The sequence below is a fragment of the Oreochromis niloticus genome, linkage group LG13 (genome assembly GCF_001858045.2).
Source record: "Oreochromis niloticus isolate F11D_XX linkage group LG13, O_niloticus_UMD_NMBU, whole genome shotgun sequence".
Classification (NCBI taxonomy): domain Eukaryota; kingdom Metazoa; phylum Chordata; class Actinopteri; order Cichliformes; family Cichlidae; genus Oreochromis; species Oreochromis niloticus.
In genome coordinates, this window is record NC_031978.2 from 3,398,279 (window position 1) to 3,417,088 (window position 18,810).

General features: G+C 41.3%; 1 protein-coding gene across 1 annotated transcript; it reads left to right on the forward strand.

The window, feature by feature from the left end:
- Positions 1 to 13,888: 13,888 nt before the first annotated feature.
- Positions 13,889 to 17,411, forward strand: LOC112841989 (G-protein coupled receptor 4-like). Its single transcript, XM_025897623.1, has 3 exons — positions 13,889 to 14,016; positions 15,613 to 15,788; positions 15,920 to 17,411. The coding sequence occupies exons 1-3, from the start codon at positions 13,948 to 13,950 to the stop codon at positions 16,386 to 16,388; spliced, it is 714 nt and encodes a 237-aa protein (XP_025753408.1). The 5' UTR covers positions 13,889 to 13,947; the 3' UTR covers positions 16,389 to 17,411.
- Positions 17,412 to 18,810: the final 1,399 nt, after the last annotated feature.

Below are 18,810 nucleotides of genomic sequence, written 5' to 3' on the forward strand. Positions count from 1 at the left end.
CGGACGAGAGCAGCTGGGGTCAAGCGAAGGAACGGCGTTTGTCCAGTTCTCTCCCATGCACGTGAAACATAAAGAACTTTGCCTACTCGTGTTTTGCTTGCTGTGTAATTAAATTATCTTCAACGTTCCAGCGAATAGGTTCAAGCTACAAACCTATCAGACTGAAACCAGGTGTACCTAATAAAATGGCAGAGACAGGGGAGGGGACTGTGGTGTGTCATAAAAAGACAGAGAGGAAATTCTAACCAATCACCAAATGATACTGAAATGAGTTTCAGGTGAACTTTGTGCCTCTCTCACTGTGACCTAATTAGTCTTCACCTTAAGTTTTTTTCACATATTTAAATTCAGATATGCCAGGTCTGTCTTGGAAATGAGTTTATTAATCTCAATGAAATTTTTATCTGGATAGATAAAAATTTAGAATAATGCTAACCTAATTCTTTTTCCACCACTTGCTATCCCACACAATAAAGTGGTTTACACAGAAAAAACCCCATCACAGAAAGTCATGGACAGGAGGGTCATGCTGTTGAAGCAATGATGGGGATCAGCTTATATGTCAGCTTTCCTTTGACCATACTGATCATCTACTGTGTGTCTTATGTGGTAAGTATATAATGACTTTTACATCTCTTTTTGTGAGTCTGCAAATATGACAACAGTGTGGGACAAAATGTAGATGCATCTGTTCATTTTTATGCAGATGACACAATTATTATTGTTGTGCTGATACCATCGACATGGTTTTCAACCAATTACAGCAAAAGCTTTTGATAGCATTCAGTGTCAGCTGGGTCAGCTCAAAATAGTTTTAAATGCAGAAAAAACAAAGTCATGTTGTTCTTAAACAGAATGAGGGTGCCGGCAGTACTTCTTTCTCTTGTATTTATATTGTGAATGATGAAAATCTTTCCTTTAAGCCACACATTGAACATCTATTAAAGAAACCGAGGCTGAAGTTGGGGTTCTTTTTCAGGAACAGATCATGTTTTTCACAGCAATGAAAAGGCGGCTTGTTGCTGCCACTTTTTTACCCGTCCTGGATTACGCTGCCATAATTTATATGGATGCCTCTGCCTCACTCTCTTCATCTGTTGGATTCTGTCTATCATGGGGCATTAAGATTTATAACTGGCTGTAAACCTTTAACACACCACTGTACAGGATGGTTAATTGTTATGATTTAAATTATAAATCGTTTTCTAGTTTATTGCCCTCTTATTTATCAGAGTACACGCTGGGCAAACACTAGTCATAGACTGCGGATTCAGGTCATCATTACATTCATCCTTCCATCAGTTCGTAAAGGGAAGAAGGCATTCTCATACATTGCAGAAGGATTTGAAGCTCTCGTAACTGATTTCAGACTTCAAAAGATTGTTAAGGTTCAGATATTGAGGAGGAATCCAAAATAACCACAGATCCAGCCTGGTGCAATTAGACGACATTTTAATGAATACACGCGCAAGGAGTCCGAACGCTGTGCAGATTTCAGCGTCGAACTAACGTACAATAGTCAAACAAAGGCTTTAGAGGGTTGGGGGTGATACTGCTCCCCCCTCTCTCAGACACAATACAGCATACGTCAATGCAAAACCACAAACGTTCTGTCAACCTTGAACACAGTTTTAAACAGAACATCATCTCCGCGTCGAAGCCAGATGCTTCCTGTCTCCATCCTCGGACGCTCGCCTCCGCTGTCGCTTATCTCTGGGACATCTGGTGTACTCCCTGGAACAGACTAACACGTACGCCCCGACTTTGCAGCCATAGCAAAACATGATTAAACTCTTCCCTATATAAATGCGTCTATCTAATATGTGTGTGTGTGGGTGTGTGTGCTGTCCTTTATTTCACCCTTCACTTCATCGGCTAAACCTTGTAACCTTTCCACTAGACAGAAGGCCAGCACAACTGAAACTCTGTGTGTGTATGTCTCGTCTGTCTGTGCGTGCACGCTGCGTGTGCTCTCTGAACCTTAGTTGACCTCAACTTAGGCAACCAGGCTAAGGCCATCCTGTGTGTACTGATCTTGACTTATATGTAAAATGTATAAAACAAATGTTTCAATCTAATACAACTACTTAAAGCTTAATCAAAGCTTAATCAGAAATATAAATGCATAAAAGACAATCTACTCTTAACTTGCACTTAGACTCTGGTTTCAGTTTCGCTTCTGCAGAAGCATACCTTGCAGAAGTGTTTCCTGTCTCATTTTGGCACAGTTACTCTACGTGGGGCCTTTTCTTTCACCATGCAGTCTGCATACAAACATTTAAGATTATAGATTCAAAAGCATTTCGGGTTATAGATTCAACTCAACAGTTTAAGGTGGTTCTTCTTGGACCTGTAATAAAGACTAATATAATACCAATATATTCGAACATCTGAATGCATCTGCATGCAACATCACTATTAATAATGAAATGGTAATGATGATTATAGAAATAGCAGCACATAATAGCAGCATAACATTCCAGCACTCCCGACAAGATGTACAGATGTTTTTGTGAAATCATCTCTGCGAACTTGACAATGTAGGGGTTTTTGTTTGTTTTTTAAAAGACTAATTATTTAATTTTAATATGTAATTTTAATATGTTGTCTGAAACAGGTCTCTCTTGCAAATGAGACTTTGGGTCTCAATAAGATTACCTAAATAATTAAAGGTTACGTTTATTTTTTAAGTGAATAATAATAAGATTTATCAATAAAAAACATGTGGATTCAATGATTTGAATCAATCACCGTTAGAAACGAATCATTAGTTGCATATTTCATTTCTGGATGATATCTTCTCAGGCTGTTTAAATGAATGAATTGGAGTTTTGTTTTGTTATATTAACTAATTATTGTGGAAACTCATAGTCATGACACACTGCTCTGCCCTACATAAGCTTCTTTGATAAGTTAAAAGTATTGTTATGATATCTGCACTCTGCTGGGAAAGACAGCCTGAGCTCTCTATACGAGTCCTCCGTTACTCTGAGGATTACTCCCAGTGCTTTTCTATTACTGTATGAAAAATATTTTATAAGTTACATTCTTTTGAATACATTGGCAGTGTGATCATACAGTGCTTAAGGTTTAGTGGAAGAATGGAGAGAACAAAGCCCATCCTGAATATAACCAGGCCTTGGATGGACTTTGAATTGGTTTGAAAGCTACTGGTTTCTATTCTGAGCAGCTCTCCCACGTGAAATTAAATCCAGCATAGAAAAATTAGAAAAATGAAGTTAGTTAAAAACTGAAATTGTAAGACTGACATTGTGTAAGACAGAAGTCTGAATTGTATTAATGAATAATATTTACTCTAAGATCTAAGACTGAAATAAATAACAGCACCTGTGTTTAAAAAACAGAGTAACTTTTGCAAATCACCCACAAAACTAACCACATCAGTGCTAATCTGGGATTGACTGCTCTCATGCTATTTTGTCTCATTTACTTAACCTGGCCCAAAGTCTCTTACAATGAACAGTATTAAGTAATTACATAAAACGTCTTGTTTGGTGATTTATACCACAACAAAAACAAGTATCATTATGACTATCTTCTTCTAGGAATCGACGTGGCAGTCCTGCCGTCTCCCCTGCAGATCTTCTCCTCCACTACATTCACGTCTGACCTTGTCTCGTATCTTGTCCTCTTTCAGGAATAAGACAGAGAAAGAAAAACACCTCCCTAACCTAACCTTGCTCCATTAATATAATCTAACAATACTCAGCCTCCTGGTTCCACTTATTATCTAAGTCTGGGACATTCTGTTCAGACTCCTGAGGTCGAGAAAAATATTACGCTGACTCTAGCTCTACTTATCATGCTTAAGCATGTTTACAACCCCTTCTGCACCTCAACATGTCAGTCTCAATACTTGAATTCAGTCATAGCTCTAAATTAAAAAATACTTTAAAAAAATAGGAGGTCTGATGTTGTAGAAAAGACTTAAAAACAAGCAAGTCAGGGGACAGTGTATGTTAGGGGGATTGCTACAGTCTAATGAAGACACTGATTGCTGTTTTATGTCTTCTTGTGCTGCTCATGTCGTATTTATTACTGCATTAAGTTAGATTAAATTAATTAGATTAAATACATCTAATTAATTATTAATTAATGACATTTAAATTTCCTGCAGGTGCAGAAGAGTCAGGTCTCTATCATCTATTACACAAATCTCCTCATCACCAATCTAATCCAGATCTGCATAATGACCACTTGGCTGACAAGAGTGGAAAGCATCATCACCGTCATTATTTATTACTGTGTTATGATGGCCAACCTTTACTTCAGGATGTGCATTGCTCTGGAAAGGTACCTGTTCAGTGTGTGTGCATCCTTGCATGTCTCTAAACATGATCTTTGTACTGTGAAGCATCCTGACTTTCAGAAATATACTATTGTGTGCTGTCATAATAAGAATTTGTGTTTCTCTTGTGTTACAGGTATTTTTCCATCACGCACCCACTGCTGGACTGTGTCAGACAACCGAAGAGTTCTGTGCTGGTCTGCGTTCTGGTCTGGGCTTTTTCTTGTGTCAGTGTCCCTCTTGCCATAGTCTTACAAGAATTTCAATGTTTAATTATTTATGCCGCCCTCCCTGACCCCCTGTTCGTGTTCTGCTTAGCTCGGACCTTCAGCGCCCTCCCTGCTGCCACCTCAATGTCCACTGAGGAGAAACAGAGAAGTCTAGACATTTTGATTCTGTTGTTCTTAAACTACTTTTTAGGAACCCTTCCCACAATGATCTTGGATATTCTAGTTATTCAAAGCTACATCAGCTGGACCTTCTTTCTGTTTGTTCCTTTGGTATTATTGTTTTTTTTCATCCTCTATGCATGTGTGAGGTGTGTGAAAAGCACTGCATCAGATGAAGAAGATGATGATGAGTGTGGTTTATTGTAGCACAAACAGGAGTGTTGATGAAAACAGAGTCAAGAGAGAGAAACAAGGATGCAAATGATTGAAGAATTTCTGAGAAATAAGGCAAAAAACATCCTTTACAAATACTGTTGGATGAGGACCTCAGACTGTCAGCTGTGCTGAAACTGAAGTGCTTCTGTGTAAATAATTTTTAAATTGTTTTATAATCTGCTATGAACACTTATTTTATTCAAACTTGTTGCTGCCCCATTTAAGCTCTGGGGAGCGTCTTCACTTACTTAAGACTGAGAAATTATTTACCCTTTAACCCTCCAGTTTCGTTTACTCCCCACCCCGCTTAGTCTTCTTAGTTTTAGTGGGTTGTTCAATGAGTCTTTCACTGGGTCGTTCAGTCAATGTGGGGAGGTGTTGAGTGCATTCCCATTCATTTCCTATGGCAGTCACTTTTGACCAGGAGCACCACAGATGTAACAAGATTGATTAAAGCACTCAAAATTTAATGAAAGAGGTGATCATCACTTTTATATGTTCAAGTGCATAGTGTGGAGGATATCATAAGGCCTTGAGGCAATCACATGTAAAACACAATATTTATGAGTGTTTTAACTTATAAATCAGTCAGATTTGACCCAAACATGACAGGAATTATGCTGCTTCCACCATGATTTAGGTAGTTCAATGAAATAACAGAAACAAACAGGCCCCATCTTATCTTAATGATCTTATAGTACGATATCACCGAAGTAGAGCACTTTACTCTCACACTGTAGGCTTACTTGTTGTTCTTCGAGTATTTAAAAGTAGAATGGGAGGCAGATCCCTCAGTTTTCAGGCCCCTGGAAAAGAGTAGAATAGAAAGAGTAGAATTTTTGGAACAGAGTTTAATACACTGAATTATATGAACAGCAGGAAAAATACATACAGACATCTAGGAAGAGAATTACATGGCAGAAAGCAAGCAAAGCAAAACCCCGGTGTATACAGCCTTAAGTACAGACAGCAGAGCAACACAGAGATGGACAGAAAGTAGAAGCAGGGAAAACAAAGGAAGTGTTGGTGTGTCCTCTGGTCCCCTAATATATAGGGACGAGTATCCCCGTCCCAGAGGGACACCCTTATTTTAACCCTTTGCCTTCTGACACAAGGTCACAACACTGTCAAAAGTCGCACAATAATCCTAATTTAAGACAGAAAGATGGCGCCAGCAGTATGCACGGCGACACGTCCGTCAACTCTGCTAGCTTTGCTTTGGCTTTCGCTAGCCTTATCCTTTTCTATTTTATCCCAAAATGCCCTCGCTCTGCGTGTGTACAATCGCCAGTTACTCTTAGAAATAAGAGCATTGTACGACCTGGCTCTTAAACAAATGGAGACAGGACATGATTATGGGCCTCCTCCACCACTTTTTGAGCCCTGTATTCTGGTTTATCTGTGCCAACACTCCTACACCACTTCCTGGAAGAAGCGCCCGAGGAAACGAGGAAAGCGGGCTGGTACACTCATCAAAGTCTGAGCTCTTCTCCGTGCTTCTCGTGGAAATACTGGACCAGCAGAGTGCATCCTTTTGATGGATCCTGCCTGTTGTCCCTGGAGCTCCCACGACACTTGATCCCCCGCTCTCAGCATTTTATTTCCCTAGCGGCCTCGGACCCGTGGATGCAGTGGGGACCACAGAAATCTTCGCACACCTAACCGAGCTGGAACATCTGATGTTAGGATCTACACACTCCAAATGGCTTTACTAAATGTAAGATCATTAGCAAACAAGACGTTTGTATTAAACGACTTGTTAAAGTCACAACAGTTGGACTTTCTGTTTCTGACAGAAACACGTCTTCAACCCGGTGAGTCGGTAGCTTTTTCGGAACTGGTTCCTCCTAATTTCTCATTCTTCAGCCTCTGGTAGGGGGGAGGCTTAGCCACCGTGTTCAACGCTCGATTTCATTGCCATCAAACATTACAGCACGACTCATTTTCTAGTTTTGAACTCCAGCTGTTTGAGCTACACCTTTGCTGTGTGCCCTCATATACCGTCCTCCTAAGTTTATTAAGGATTTTATCAAAGAGTTTTCTGGTTTTATGGCTGAAATTGTTCTTAAATTCGACAGTTTTTTAATCCTTGGTGATTTTAACATCCATGTCTGCTGTGACTCTAAACTTTTGGTCAAGGACTTTTTAAATATCATTGACTCTTTTAACTTGACCCAGTGGGTTACCGGTCCCACGCATGAAAAAGGTCACACACTGGACTTGGTGCTTTCCCACGGGCTGGATGTGTGCATCACGGAAATATCCGAGTTGTGCATCTCCGATCAGCTTCCTGTGTTGTTCACTCTAACGCTGCGCTGCTCAGTAGATAAGCCATACGCCCCAGCGCTCAAAAAGCGAGCACTTAATGTTCTAACAGCGCCCGCTTTTTCTGCTGCCTTTATGGATTCTGGAATAATGAACTCCAACTGTAAAAGTGTTGAGGACCTTTCGGACATTCTTCATTCTACCTGCACTGATATCTTGGACTCTATTGCTCTGTTCAGGACTGTGCGCGCTTAGCATTTATCAGAGCCTTGGCTGAACGAACATCCGCGCTCCCTCAGACGTGACTACAGACGTGCTGAAAGGAGATGGAAAAAGGACAGACGGAAAAACTAGGCTACGTTCACACTGCAGGTGAAAGCACATCAAATCCGACTTTTTGACCCTATGCGACTCATATCCGATCATGGTATGACAGTGTGAACGGCACAAATCCAATATTTTCAAATCCGATCTGGGTCACTTTCGTATGTGGTACTGAATCCGATACATATCCGATGTTTTAGAAAGCGACTGCTGTTTGAACGGTCATGTCGCATTAAATCCGTCTTTTACGTCACTGACACAAGACAGACGCCAATTATCAGCGCCAGAGAAGCGCCCGAGAAGACATCACGAACGCTTCCTGGCCATCCAGTGTAGATGTTAGTGAAACTGTTGGGAAGACAACGTGAACATTTTATTTTTACTGTATTTTCTGCAGATTCTGACAGAAATCTGCAACTATCCTTTGAAGCACCGCTCCTCTCTAAAACAGCAGTAAGGATCATTATTAGGTTATCTACATTATTATGTAAATAACAAAATAACTTAAAGCAAAAATAGGGAAACGTGTAGTCTGAAGTCTTTATATTAAGGGCCATCAGTCAAACAATACTGTTTGGTCTGGGTCTAAACAGAGCGCGTTGTGTTTGACGTCTTCTTTTGCGCATGCAGGCCGCTTTGAGGGTTCACACTAGAGCGCGTTTGCTGTCGCATTTTATGTGTAGTGTGAACAAGCAGACAAAAAAATCGGATTTGATCAAAAAATCGGAATTGAGCATTAAGACCTGCAGTGTGAACGTATGCTCAGTTCCGATTTTTTTGATCAAATCTGATTTTTTTGGTCATGCTGGCCTAAAAGGATCTGCCCTACAGTGGTTTCGGTCCTATTTGTCAGAAAGGTCTTTTCATGTCAATATGGGCCCCCACAACTCCAAAATAGCCCCTCTTAAATATGGTGTACCTCAAGGCTCTATTTTGGGTCCTGCCCTGTTCGCACTCTATTTGTTGTCATTGGGCTCCATCTTCTCGCGGTACAGCATTTCATTTCACTGTTTTGCTGATGATTTGCAGATTTATCTACCTGTAAAAGCAGGGTCAGACCATCCCCAGCTCTTATTACGCGACGATGTCAAACAGTGGTTGTCATTAAATTTTTTAAAGCTAAATGAAAAGAAAACTGAGGTTGTCATTTTTGGCAACTTTAATCATATCGACAGCACTCTGGGCGCCCTTTCCTCGTATCGTAAAACACATGTAAAAAACCTCGGTGTCTACATTGATGGTTCTTTTCAATTGAATAAGCAGGTGAGTTCAGTAGTTCAGTCCTGCTTTTTTCAGCTAAGACAGCTAGCCAAGGTAAAGCCATACCTCCCGGCTAACGTCTTTGAGCGTGTTATTCACCTTTTCCTTACTTGCAGATTAGACTACTGCAATTCATTGTATATGGTCTAGATCAGGCCACCATCCATCGTCTTCAGATGGTTCAAAATGCAGCCGCTCGCCTGCTAACTGGTACCAAACGGAGAGAGCATATAACCCCAATTTTAGCTTCTTTACACTGGCTTCCTGTCTCCTACAGGATCCAATTTAAAGTTTTACTTTTTGTTTTTAAGTCACTTAATGCCCGAGCCCCTCCTTACCAGCTCCTCTCTGCCTATGCTCCAGGGAAAACCATGAGGTCTAGCTCAAAATTAATGCTGTCCATCCCACGGACTTATCTCAAATCCCGTGGTGATAGATCCTTCTCTGTGGCAGGTCCCAGACTCTGGAATAGTCTCCCCTTAAATATTAGATCTCACAAATACTTGAGCATTTTAAATCATTACTAAAGACACATTTTTATGCCCTGGCTTTTAACACACTATGACCCAAGCATTTTGGTCTTATTTGAATTAGTTTTAGTTATTGTTGTAATTCTTCTATTGTCCTATTATTGTTTTATATTGTTATTATTGTATTACGTTGTTGCTTTTTAATGCCATTTTTATATTGTTAAGCACTTTGTGCAGCATTGGCTGTTTGAAATGTGCTATATAAATAAATTTGACCTTGACATTAATTATTAAATCTTACAACAAGCAGTCAGCAAGTGCCATAATCTTATAATATACATGTGAATAGTACTTGACCTAATGACATAGGTTACATGCTTAACATGGTGATACTCATATATGAAAATACTTGTGTATGTGTGTGTGTGTGTGTGTGTGTGTGTGTGTGTTATATTATGTGATCCTTAAGGTGATCTTATCGTGATGTGTTCAGTATCTGTGTTACAATGTTACTGTTTTGGTTGTGCTGCATGAGAGACGTTGAGTGTGTATTTGGGGAGGGGGTTAGTTACCGGAGCTGGAGAGTGAGTTATTCAGGAGAACTCTCCTCAGCATTAACTGCCCCGTTACTGCACCACCTTAATAAACCATGGTGGTATATATGTTCAGTGCAGCTAGATATATAGTCTATATAGTTACATAGGTATACATGTCATCCAAAAATCCACCACAGAACCATCTTCCAGTTTGCATTCAGGAGACAGACACTATCTCTACTCTCCAGGTGTCCTGACTTCCTCCCAAAGCCTAAAAACATGCATGGGATTGTAACTAGTCACTGGTGTGACTGTGTCTGTGTTAGCTGGGCTCTGAACCCCACTGAATCTGCATGTTTGTGACTGAAGATAGAGATCTTTAAAACCACGTTTTCAACAGTGTGTTTGCTGCCACTTCAACTACTCGCATCTGCTTTGTTTGTGAGTTTTAATGTGATGGAAACAGGAAGATTAAGTCTGAAAGGAGCTCATGGAAACACAAAGTTTCATAACGTAGCCGTCAACTGCAATTGATAATAAACATGTATATACTGTGTATATCTGTGTTCTTTTGTTTTTATCAAAGTTCTCCAACCCTGGAAGACACAGAAGCCTCATCAATCATTCAGGACTTCAAAACTGAAATAAACATTTAAATGTATCCATCATTCATTTAAATGGATACATTTGAATAAATAATTGAATAATTGAATAAATCCTGCTATAATGTGACCAGCATTTGATTTTTTGTATTTATTCACTGGTGCAAAGAGCAGCAGACTCTGTTCTTCTTTAATCACTGTTGTGATCTACTGTTGTCCCAGCCATCAATTTAATAATGAGTGCACTGTATTATTCTTGCGTCCCTCAATGACCCTGTTATGAAGATACTATTCAGCAATGGTCACTAGCATGTGTGTACATAGTAGTGGATTTATTCCAAGACATCAGAGCTTGATGAGGTCTGCCCCGAGTTCCTGAAGGCTCTGGATGTCCTGGTTGACACGCCTCTACAATGTTGCGTGGAGATCAGGGGCAGAACCCCTGGACTGGCAGACCGGGGTGGTGGTCCCCATCTTTAAGAAGGGAGACCGGAGGGTGTGTTCCAACTACAGGGGGATCACACTCCTCAGCCTCCCTGGGAAAGTCTATGCCAGGGTGCTGGAAAGGAGAGTTCGTCCGTTAGTCGAACCTCGGATACAGGAGGAACAATGCGGTTTTCGTCCTGGTCGCGGAACACTGGACCAGCTCTTTATCCTCTCAAGGATACTTGAGGGTGCATGGGAGTTTGCCCAACCAGTCTACATGTGTTTTGTGGACTTGGAGAAGGCATTCGACCGTGTCCCTCGGGGTGTCCTGTGGGAGGTGTTGCGGGAGTATGGGGTGTCTGGCCCATTGCTACGGGCCATTCGATCCCTACACAACCGTTGCAAAAGTTTGGTTCGCATTGCCGGCAATAAGTCGGACTCGTTCCCGGTGGGCGATGGGCTCCGCCAGGGCTGCCCTTTGTCACCGGTTCTGTTCATAATTTTTATGGACAGGATTTCTAGGCGCAGCCAAGTGGCGGAGGGCTTTCACTTCGGTGGCCTCAGAATCTCATCTCTGCTTTTTGCGGATGATGTGGTTCTGTTGGCTTCATCAGGTGAAGGCCTCCAGCTCGCACTGGAGCGGTTCGCAGCCGAGTGTGAAGCAGCGGGAATGAGGATCAGCACCTCCAAATCTGAGGCCATGGTTCTCAGCCGGAAAAGGGTGGAGTGCCCACTCCGGGTCGGGGATGAGTTCCTGCCCCAAGTGGAGGAGTTCAAGTATCTCGGGGTCTTGTTCGCGAGCGATGGGAGAGGGGAGCCGGAGATCGACAGACGGATTGGTGCTGCGGCTGCAGTGATGCGGACGCTGCACCGGTCCGTCGTGGTGAAGAGGGAGCTGAGTGTAAAAGCGAAGCTCTCAATTTACCGGTCGATCTACGTCCCTACCCTCACCTATGGCCACGAGCTGTGGGTAGTGACCGAAAGAACGAGATCGCGGATACAAGCAGCAGAAATGAGCTTCCTCCGAAGGGTGGCTGGCCTCTCCCTTAGAGATAGGGTGAGAAGTTCGGCCATCCGGGAGGGGCTCAGAGTAGAGCCGCTGCTCCTCCACATCGAAAGGAGCCAGTTGAGGTGGTTCGGGCATCTGACAAGGATGCCTCCTGGGTGCCTCCTGGGTGAGGTGTTCCGGGCATGTCCCACCGGGAGGAGGCCCCGGGGCAGACCCAGGACACGCTGGAGAGATTATATCTCTCGGCTGGCCTGGGAACGCCTTGGTGTTCCCCCGGATAAGCTGGAGGAGGTGGCTGGGGAGAGGGAGGTCTGGGCTTCTCTGCTTAGGCTGCTGCCCCCGCGACCCGGTCTCGGATAAAGCGGATGAAGATGGATGGATGGATGGATGGATGGACATCAGAGCTTCTTGATTGTCTGCCTAATGTGGAATAAGCCATCACCTACCGCTCAGGTCTGACATGTTCAATGTTCTATGTGCCATGGCGACATCCAGCTGGACCTTTGATACCAGATTTCTACATTAATAATAACTTTCTACTAACACTTTCAAATAACAGCAGCTTACATGTTTACTGTCACAAAGTTTGTTAATTGTTGATAGTTTGTTGTAGCTGTGTTGTGATTTAAGCAACAGCTGCACTGGGGAAGAAAAAAAAACACTGTTTATGTTAAAACGATTTTGCATGTCCCTTTGAGAAGGACAGACTCTGACCTCTCAGTCTGAATTAGGTGTTTAAAATATGTAGTTAGCAAAATATCACAGTCAACAGTGCTGGATGGTTTGATGGTTAGTAGCTGTGCAGAAAGTGTGAGTACAGGGTGGGGTTAGTAAAGTAAGCTAGCACAACTTCCCCGTATAAGACAAACTTGTCATATTGCAGACTTTACACACTGGTTCAGCTGGAAGCAGTGCTGAGACAAGTAAGGACACATTTACACTTATTCATATTATTTCTACATGAAGAGCAGCATAGTTATGAAGAAACTGACTCATAATAAGGATAAGTCCATATTTTCAGACAGCATATTGATGTCATGACACCACCTGCTTTTCTTTTGTGCTTGCAGTGAGCCTCTGTGTAAATGCAGTGCATGTTAATGTGTTTGTTATTAATATAAGAACTGTACTTGGTGTATGTATTTGACAGAGATCAAAGAGTATCACTAATTTGTGTTAACCTTTTTAAATGCTATAATGGTAATGTTGAATAATGTTTGATCCTGGGGATGCAGGGTAAACTGAAAGAAGGAACATAACAAACTGAACTAGACTGCAGTTTCTGCAGAAATTCAGGTAGAATTGTTGCTACTGCCATACTCTGTCTTTGGTTTGCAGTTGGTGGGATTAAAAAGATGAAGATAAAGAGTTTAGTGCTGTAGAGTGAAAACAGGCATACCTAATAAAATGGCAGAGAGGGGGGCACAACTACGGTGTGTCATAAAGAGACAGAGAGTAAATTCCAACCAATCATTTAATGACAATAAAATGAGGAAGGGTGTCACAGAAGACTACCCCTATGCCTCTGTTATCTCTATGTTTGAAGTTGTTTGCAGTCCTCTCAGAAAATGGCTCATAAAATGGAAAGCATCAGTGGCATTGATGGCCTTTAAAGATGTTGCTTTGCATATCTGTGGATGTTGGTGTGTTTACTCTGTAAATTGAGGTCAGGAGAGTTAAAAAGGAGGGTTTTTTTGTGTCTGTCCAAAATTCATTGGAGAAATTAAACAGGTAGTGAATCGGACTTCAGGATGGCATTATTTGAAACAAACAGCTCCAGTTCAAAAGTGTGTGTCAGTTGTGAGAAAAGGCTCGTTTAAAAGAAGACAGGAAAATAAGAGTGGCTATGCTTTGAAGGTAAAGAGATGGCTGTGCTGTAGGGTGAAAATTGTGGCCACACTGGGAAAGTTACAGGGAAGGTTTTCAGGTAAAATCTGTGCTTTTCTCACTGTGAACTAATTAGTCCTCACTTTGAGTTATTTTTAAATAATTAAATTTATTTATATTATATATTTAGTTTTAAGAACAATGCTAACCTAATGCTTTTTTCACCACTTCTTATCCCACATAATAAAGTGGTTTACACATTGAAAAACCCCATCACAGAAAGTCATCAACAGGAGCGATATGTCCTTGAAGTGATGATGTGGATCAACATGTGTGTCTGCCTTCCTTTTACTATACTGATCATCTACTGTGTGTCTTGTATGGTAAGTAAATAATGACTTGTCAATCTCTTTTTGTGAGTTTACAATTATGTGAATAATTAGAATATTCAGCAATAAAAGGAAAAAACGTGTTAATTTAATGACAATTAGAAATGAATCATTAGTTCCTTATGTCATTTCTGAATGATACCTTCTCAGGCTGTTTAAATTAATGAATTGGAGCTGGTCAGTTTGATAGTAAAAGCTCTTGATTTGGCATCTGTATTCATGACAAAGGATAACAAAGTGGTTTGGTTAACTCTTGTAATAGAGGTAGCCGTATCAATCCAAATGTCTTTATTGCTAATACCAATGGTGGTATTAGAATACTAGCATAAAGATGGTCGATACTTTGTTTCTATAGCTCACCTTTTACAGTTGACTGTCAAATCTATTTTATTTATAGCCAATAGGACATTTAACTAACAGACGTTTACCCAAATTCCTTTAGACACGGGAAAATATACATTCCAGATCAAAAGAAAACCCCACGTTAAAAATACATGTAAGGTTGAAGGGTGTGGATTATTAGTGATCATTAAAATTTGTTCAGAATTTACATAAGTCATGACTCACTGCTCTGCCCTACATAAGCTGCCTTTATAAGTTAAAAGTATTGTAATGTGCAATGCAATTTAAAGTTGTGGGGTATTTTTTAATTTAAATTTTTTTTAAGTTCAATGAAAAAATGGAAAGAACAAAGCCATCCTAAATATAATCAGGTCTTGGATAGACTTTGCATTGGTTTGAAAGCTGATGGTTTCTGTTCTGAGCAGTGCTCCCACATGAAATTAAATCCAGCATGGAAAAATTAGAAAAATAAAGTAGGTAGTTAAAAACAGGAATTGTAAGACTGACATTGTGTAAGAGAGAAGTCTGGATTGGATTAATGAACACTATTTACTCTATAAGTCTTAGATTAAAATTAAATAACTGCACCTCTTTTTAAAAAACAGAGTAACTTTTGCAAATCACCCGCAAAACTAACCACATCAGTGCTATTCTGGGACTGACTGCTCTCATGCTATTTTGCCTCATTTAGTTAACCTGGCCCAAAGTCTCTTACAATGAACAGTATTAAGTAATTACATAAAACACCTTGTTTGGTGATTTACGCAGTTTGCTAAATGGAATTGTTCTTAAATAATGCTTTTCCACTCATGCACTCAAAGTACTTTTCTGTTTCAGTGCTTTCTATCTAACATTCACAGTGATGAACGCATCAGCAGCAGCTCTGCGTTCAGTTTCACACTTAAGCATACTTTAGCATGCAAACTGGAGCAGCCACATATTGAACCACCAACCTCCCAGAAATGACCAGCTTTACCTGCTGAACCATAGCCACCAGTTTGATAACCATTAAAAAATTAAAAAACAAAAACAAAAAATAAGAGGTCAGATTTTATAGAAAAGTCCGAAAAATAAGCAAGTCAGGAGCCGGTTTGTGTTTAGGAGGATTGCTACAGTCTCATGAAGACAATGATTGCTGTTTTATGTCTTCTTGTGCTGCTCATGTCATGTTTATTACTGCATCAATGTAAGTTATATTAAATATAAATAAAATTATTTATGAATGAATTAAATTTATATTTCCTGCAGGTGCAGCAGAGTCAGGTCTCTATCATCTATTACACAAATCTCCTCATCACCAATCTAATCCAGATCTGCATAATGACCATGTGGGTGACAAGAGTGGAAAGCATCATCACCGTCATTATTTATTACTGTGTTATGATGGCCAACCTTTACTTCAGGATGTGCATTGCTCTGGAAAGGTACCTGTTCAGTGTGTGTGCATCCTTGCATGTCTCTAAACATGATCTTTGTACTGTGAAACATCCTTACTTCCAGAAATATACTATTGTGCACTGTGACAATTAGAATTTGTGTTTCTCTTTTGTTACAGGTATTTTTCCATCATGCACCCACTGCTGGACTGTGTCAGAAACACTAAGAGTTCGGTGGTGGTTTGTGTTCTGGTCTGGGCTTTTTGTATTGTCAGTGTCCCTCTTGCCATAGTCTTACAAGAATTTCAACGATTACTTGTTTATGCCATTCTCCCTGCTCCTGTTTTCATCTTATGTTCAACTCAGTCCTGCGGAGCCCTGGCTCAGGCCACCTCTATGTCCACTGAGGAAAAAAAGAGAATTCTGGGAACTCTGACTCTGTTGTCCTTTAACTACTTTCTAGGAACCCTTCCCACAATGATCTTTCATATTCTAGTTATGCAAAGTTATATTAACTGGATTGTCTTTCTGCTTGTTCCTTTTGTGGAATTGATTCTGTTTTTTTTTTTCATCTTCTCTGCATGTGTGTGGTGTGTGGACAGCACTGCATCAGATGAAGAAGCTGATGATGAGTGTGGCTTACTTTAGAACAGACAGGAGTGTTGATGAAAACAGAGCCAAGAGAGAGAAACAAGGATGCAAATGGTTGAAGAGTTTCTGAGAAATGAGGCAAAAAAAACCTCATCCTTCACAAATACTGTTGCATGAGGACCTCAGACTGTCTGGGGTTGGGTCTCTGAAACAGCACTTTGAGTTTATTGTTTCATTTGTGAATTCTTAGGTAGATGATAAGAATGTTAAGTTCTTATATTAAGTTGAGCTTTGAGTTTTAAGTTTGGTTTAGGTTATTCTGTTTATTCTTAGTTTTGAGTCTGTTTCTTTTTTCTTTATTATTTGCGCTGTCTTGTCCTTAGTGCTTTACTTTCTGTATGCTGGTGTTTAAGTCTTCCTTGTCGGTGCGTCATGTGGAGTCTGCGTGTATTAGTCTGTTCACATTCCCTATGTTATCTTGCTTGTGTCATGTCTGTGTCCTGTTAGGGTTCCTGTTTTATTTTGAAGAGGTTTTGTGTTCTGTGTTCATTGTTTTAGTTTCACTTTCTCCTGCGGTGTCATCATGCTAATTTGTGTCAGCCCCATCTTGTTTTCCTTCCCCTCATCACCTCCTGTGTCTTTAGTCTGTGTGTTTCCATTTGTTTCTCATCACATCGTCTGTATTCCTTCCCGTCATGTCAGATTCTTGTTATTTCATAATTCTGTTCAGGTCATGTTCAAGTTTCATGTTTTTTGGCCTCATAGTCCCTCACATGTACCTGTTCAGTATTATGTTCACATCATGGTAATCATCATTTAGTTTCTTTCCAGTGTAGATTTTAGTTTACTTGTCGCCCTGCTAGCCTTTTGTTTTGTTTTGCATGCTTGAGTATCAGCCCCAAATAAAGGCTCACTTTTTGTTAAAGTTTATTCTGTCTCATCGCCTGTGTCCGCACTTAGGTTCTCCACACACATGTACAAATAACTGACTGAGTCCCAGCCTGTAAAAGCCTGATTGGGAATTGTCAGGCATGTGGCGTGGACACCTAAGTTTGTGAATGACACAACTCAAAAACAAGGCAACAAAAAGCAAAAAATGAGCACATTGATACCATAGGTATAGCTATTAAAAATGTATCTATATATCTATATATATGTGTTACAAAACCAAATACATGTACCAAAATGTAAATAACGATTTATGCTTAAACTTTAGTTTTTGCTTCTTCCTGCTTCTATTTGTGTAATTGTAACATGTTCAATAAAACGATTTTTCTATCAATCTACCTATGAACATTTTTACACTGTATATCCATACATAGCAGTTTTGTAGCTACTTCAGAACAGGTTTAAATAGTTGGATACACCAGACTTAATGTTTTAACTTAATAAATCAAATCATCTTGTTGCCTGCTTTCCTTGAGACAATTACACCTCCAGTCTGCAAAGTTTAAATCTCCCTCCTTCTCCCTTTCAAACTCTCATTCATGCAACTCACCTCCTTCCCATGCCCACCTAAACCCAAGTAACACAGAGCTCCAGCATCCATCTTCATCTTCACCACCATCACCAGGGTGTAAATTCCAAGGGAGCATAAAATTGTCCAACATGTCTTGGTAGGGCTGCGACGATTCATTGAGCAACTCGATTCGCTTGTCCCGACGGGTCCCGACGGCGCGAGCGCACCGCAGCGACGTCGGCCCACGGCAGCCGGGAGGGTGGGGAGCAGTGCCCCCCCACGACAGACGCTAGGACAATGCTTCATGGGCTGCCTCCCTTGAATGACATGCCGAGCCCCCGACAGCGTGCAGTGATGCCTACAACCTCAGTTAAGGTACCGAAATACAACGGGATAACCCTGCTAGAGCCCTACCTCTCAGAAGTCTGGCTGGCAGCAAGGCATAGTGGCTGGAGCCACGAAGAGGCTGCTATGCATCTAGCGCTAGCATTGGAAGGAGATGCACTGCAGGTACTCCTTGACCTAGGCCCAGCAGAGCAGCATGAGCTCCAGGCCCTCACCATGGCACTTGAGAGGCGATTTGGGCAGCAGCACTCCACTGATCGGAGCAGGGTGCGGTCAAAAGCAGGGAATTGAGGGGGCCAGCGACAGACAAGCCGGGCTTCAATCAGCTGCCGCTCAACAGATTTCGGATGCTGGCGGCTCTGGATCATCTCTACTCACCTCAGCCCCAGCCTCTAGGCTGGTCAAACCTCCCTTGACCGAGACAACCCAAGCTATTGATGACCTGTGGCAGCGTAGCAGTGTAGGTCTCACCATTGACCATCTCCAGCGTTTGAGGTGCCTCCTGGACAAGAACATGGACATCTTTGCCGGTAGTGACCAAGACTGCAGGCAGACGGGGCTGGTTCAGCACACCATCGACACCAGCTCTGCTCAACCCATCCGTCTGCACCCACACCCGCTGCCCCTCTCAAAGCGGCAGGTATCGGAGGAAAAGATCCATGAGATGGCTGTGGC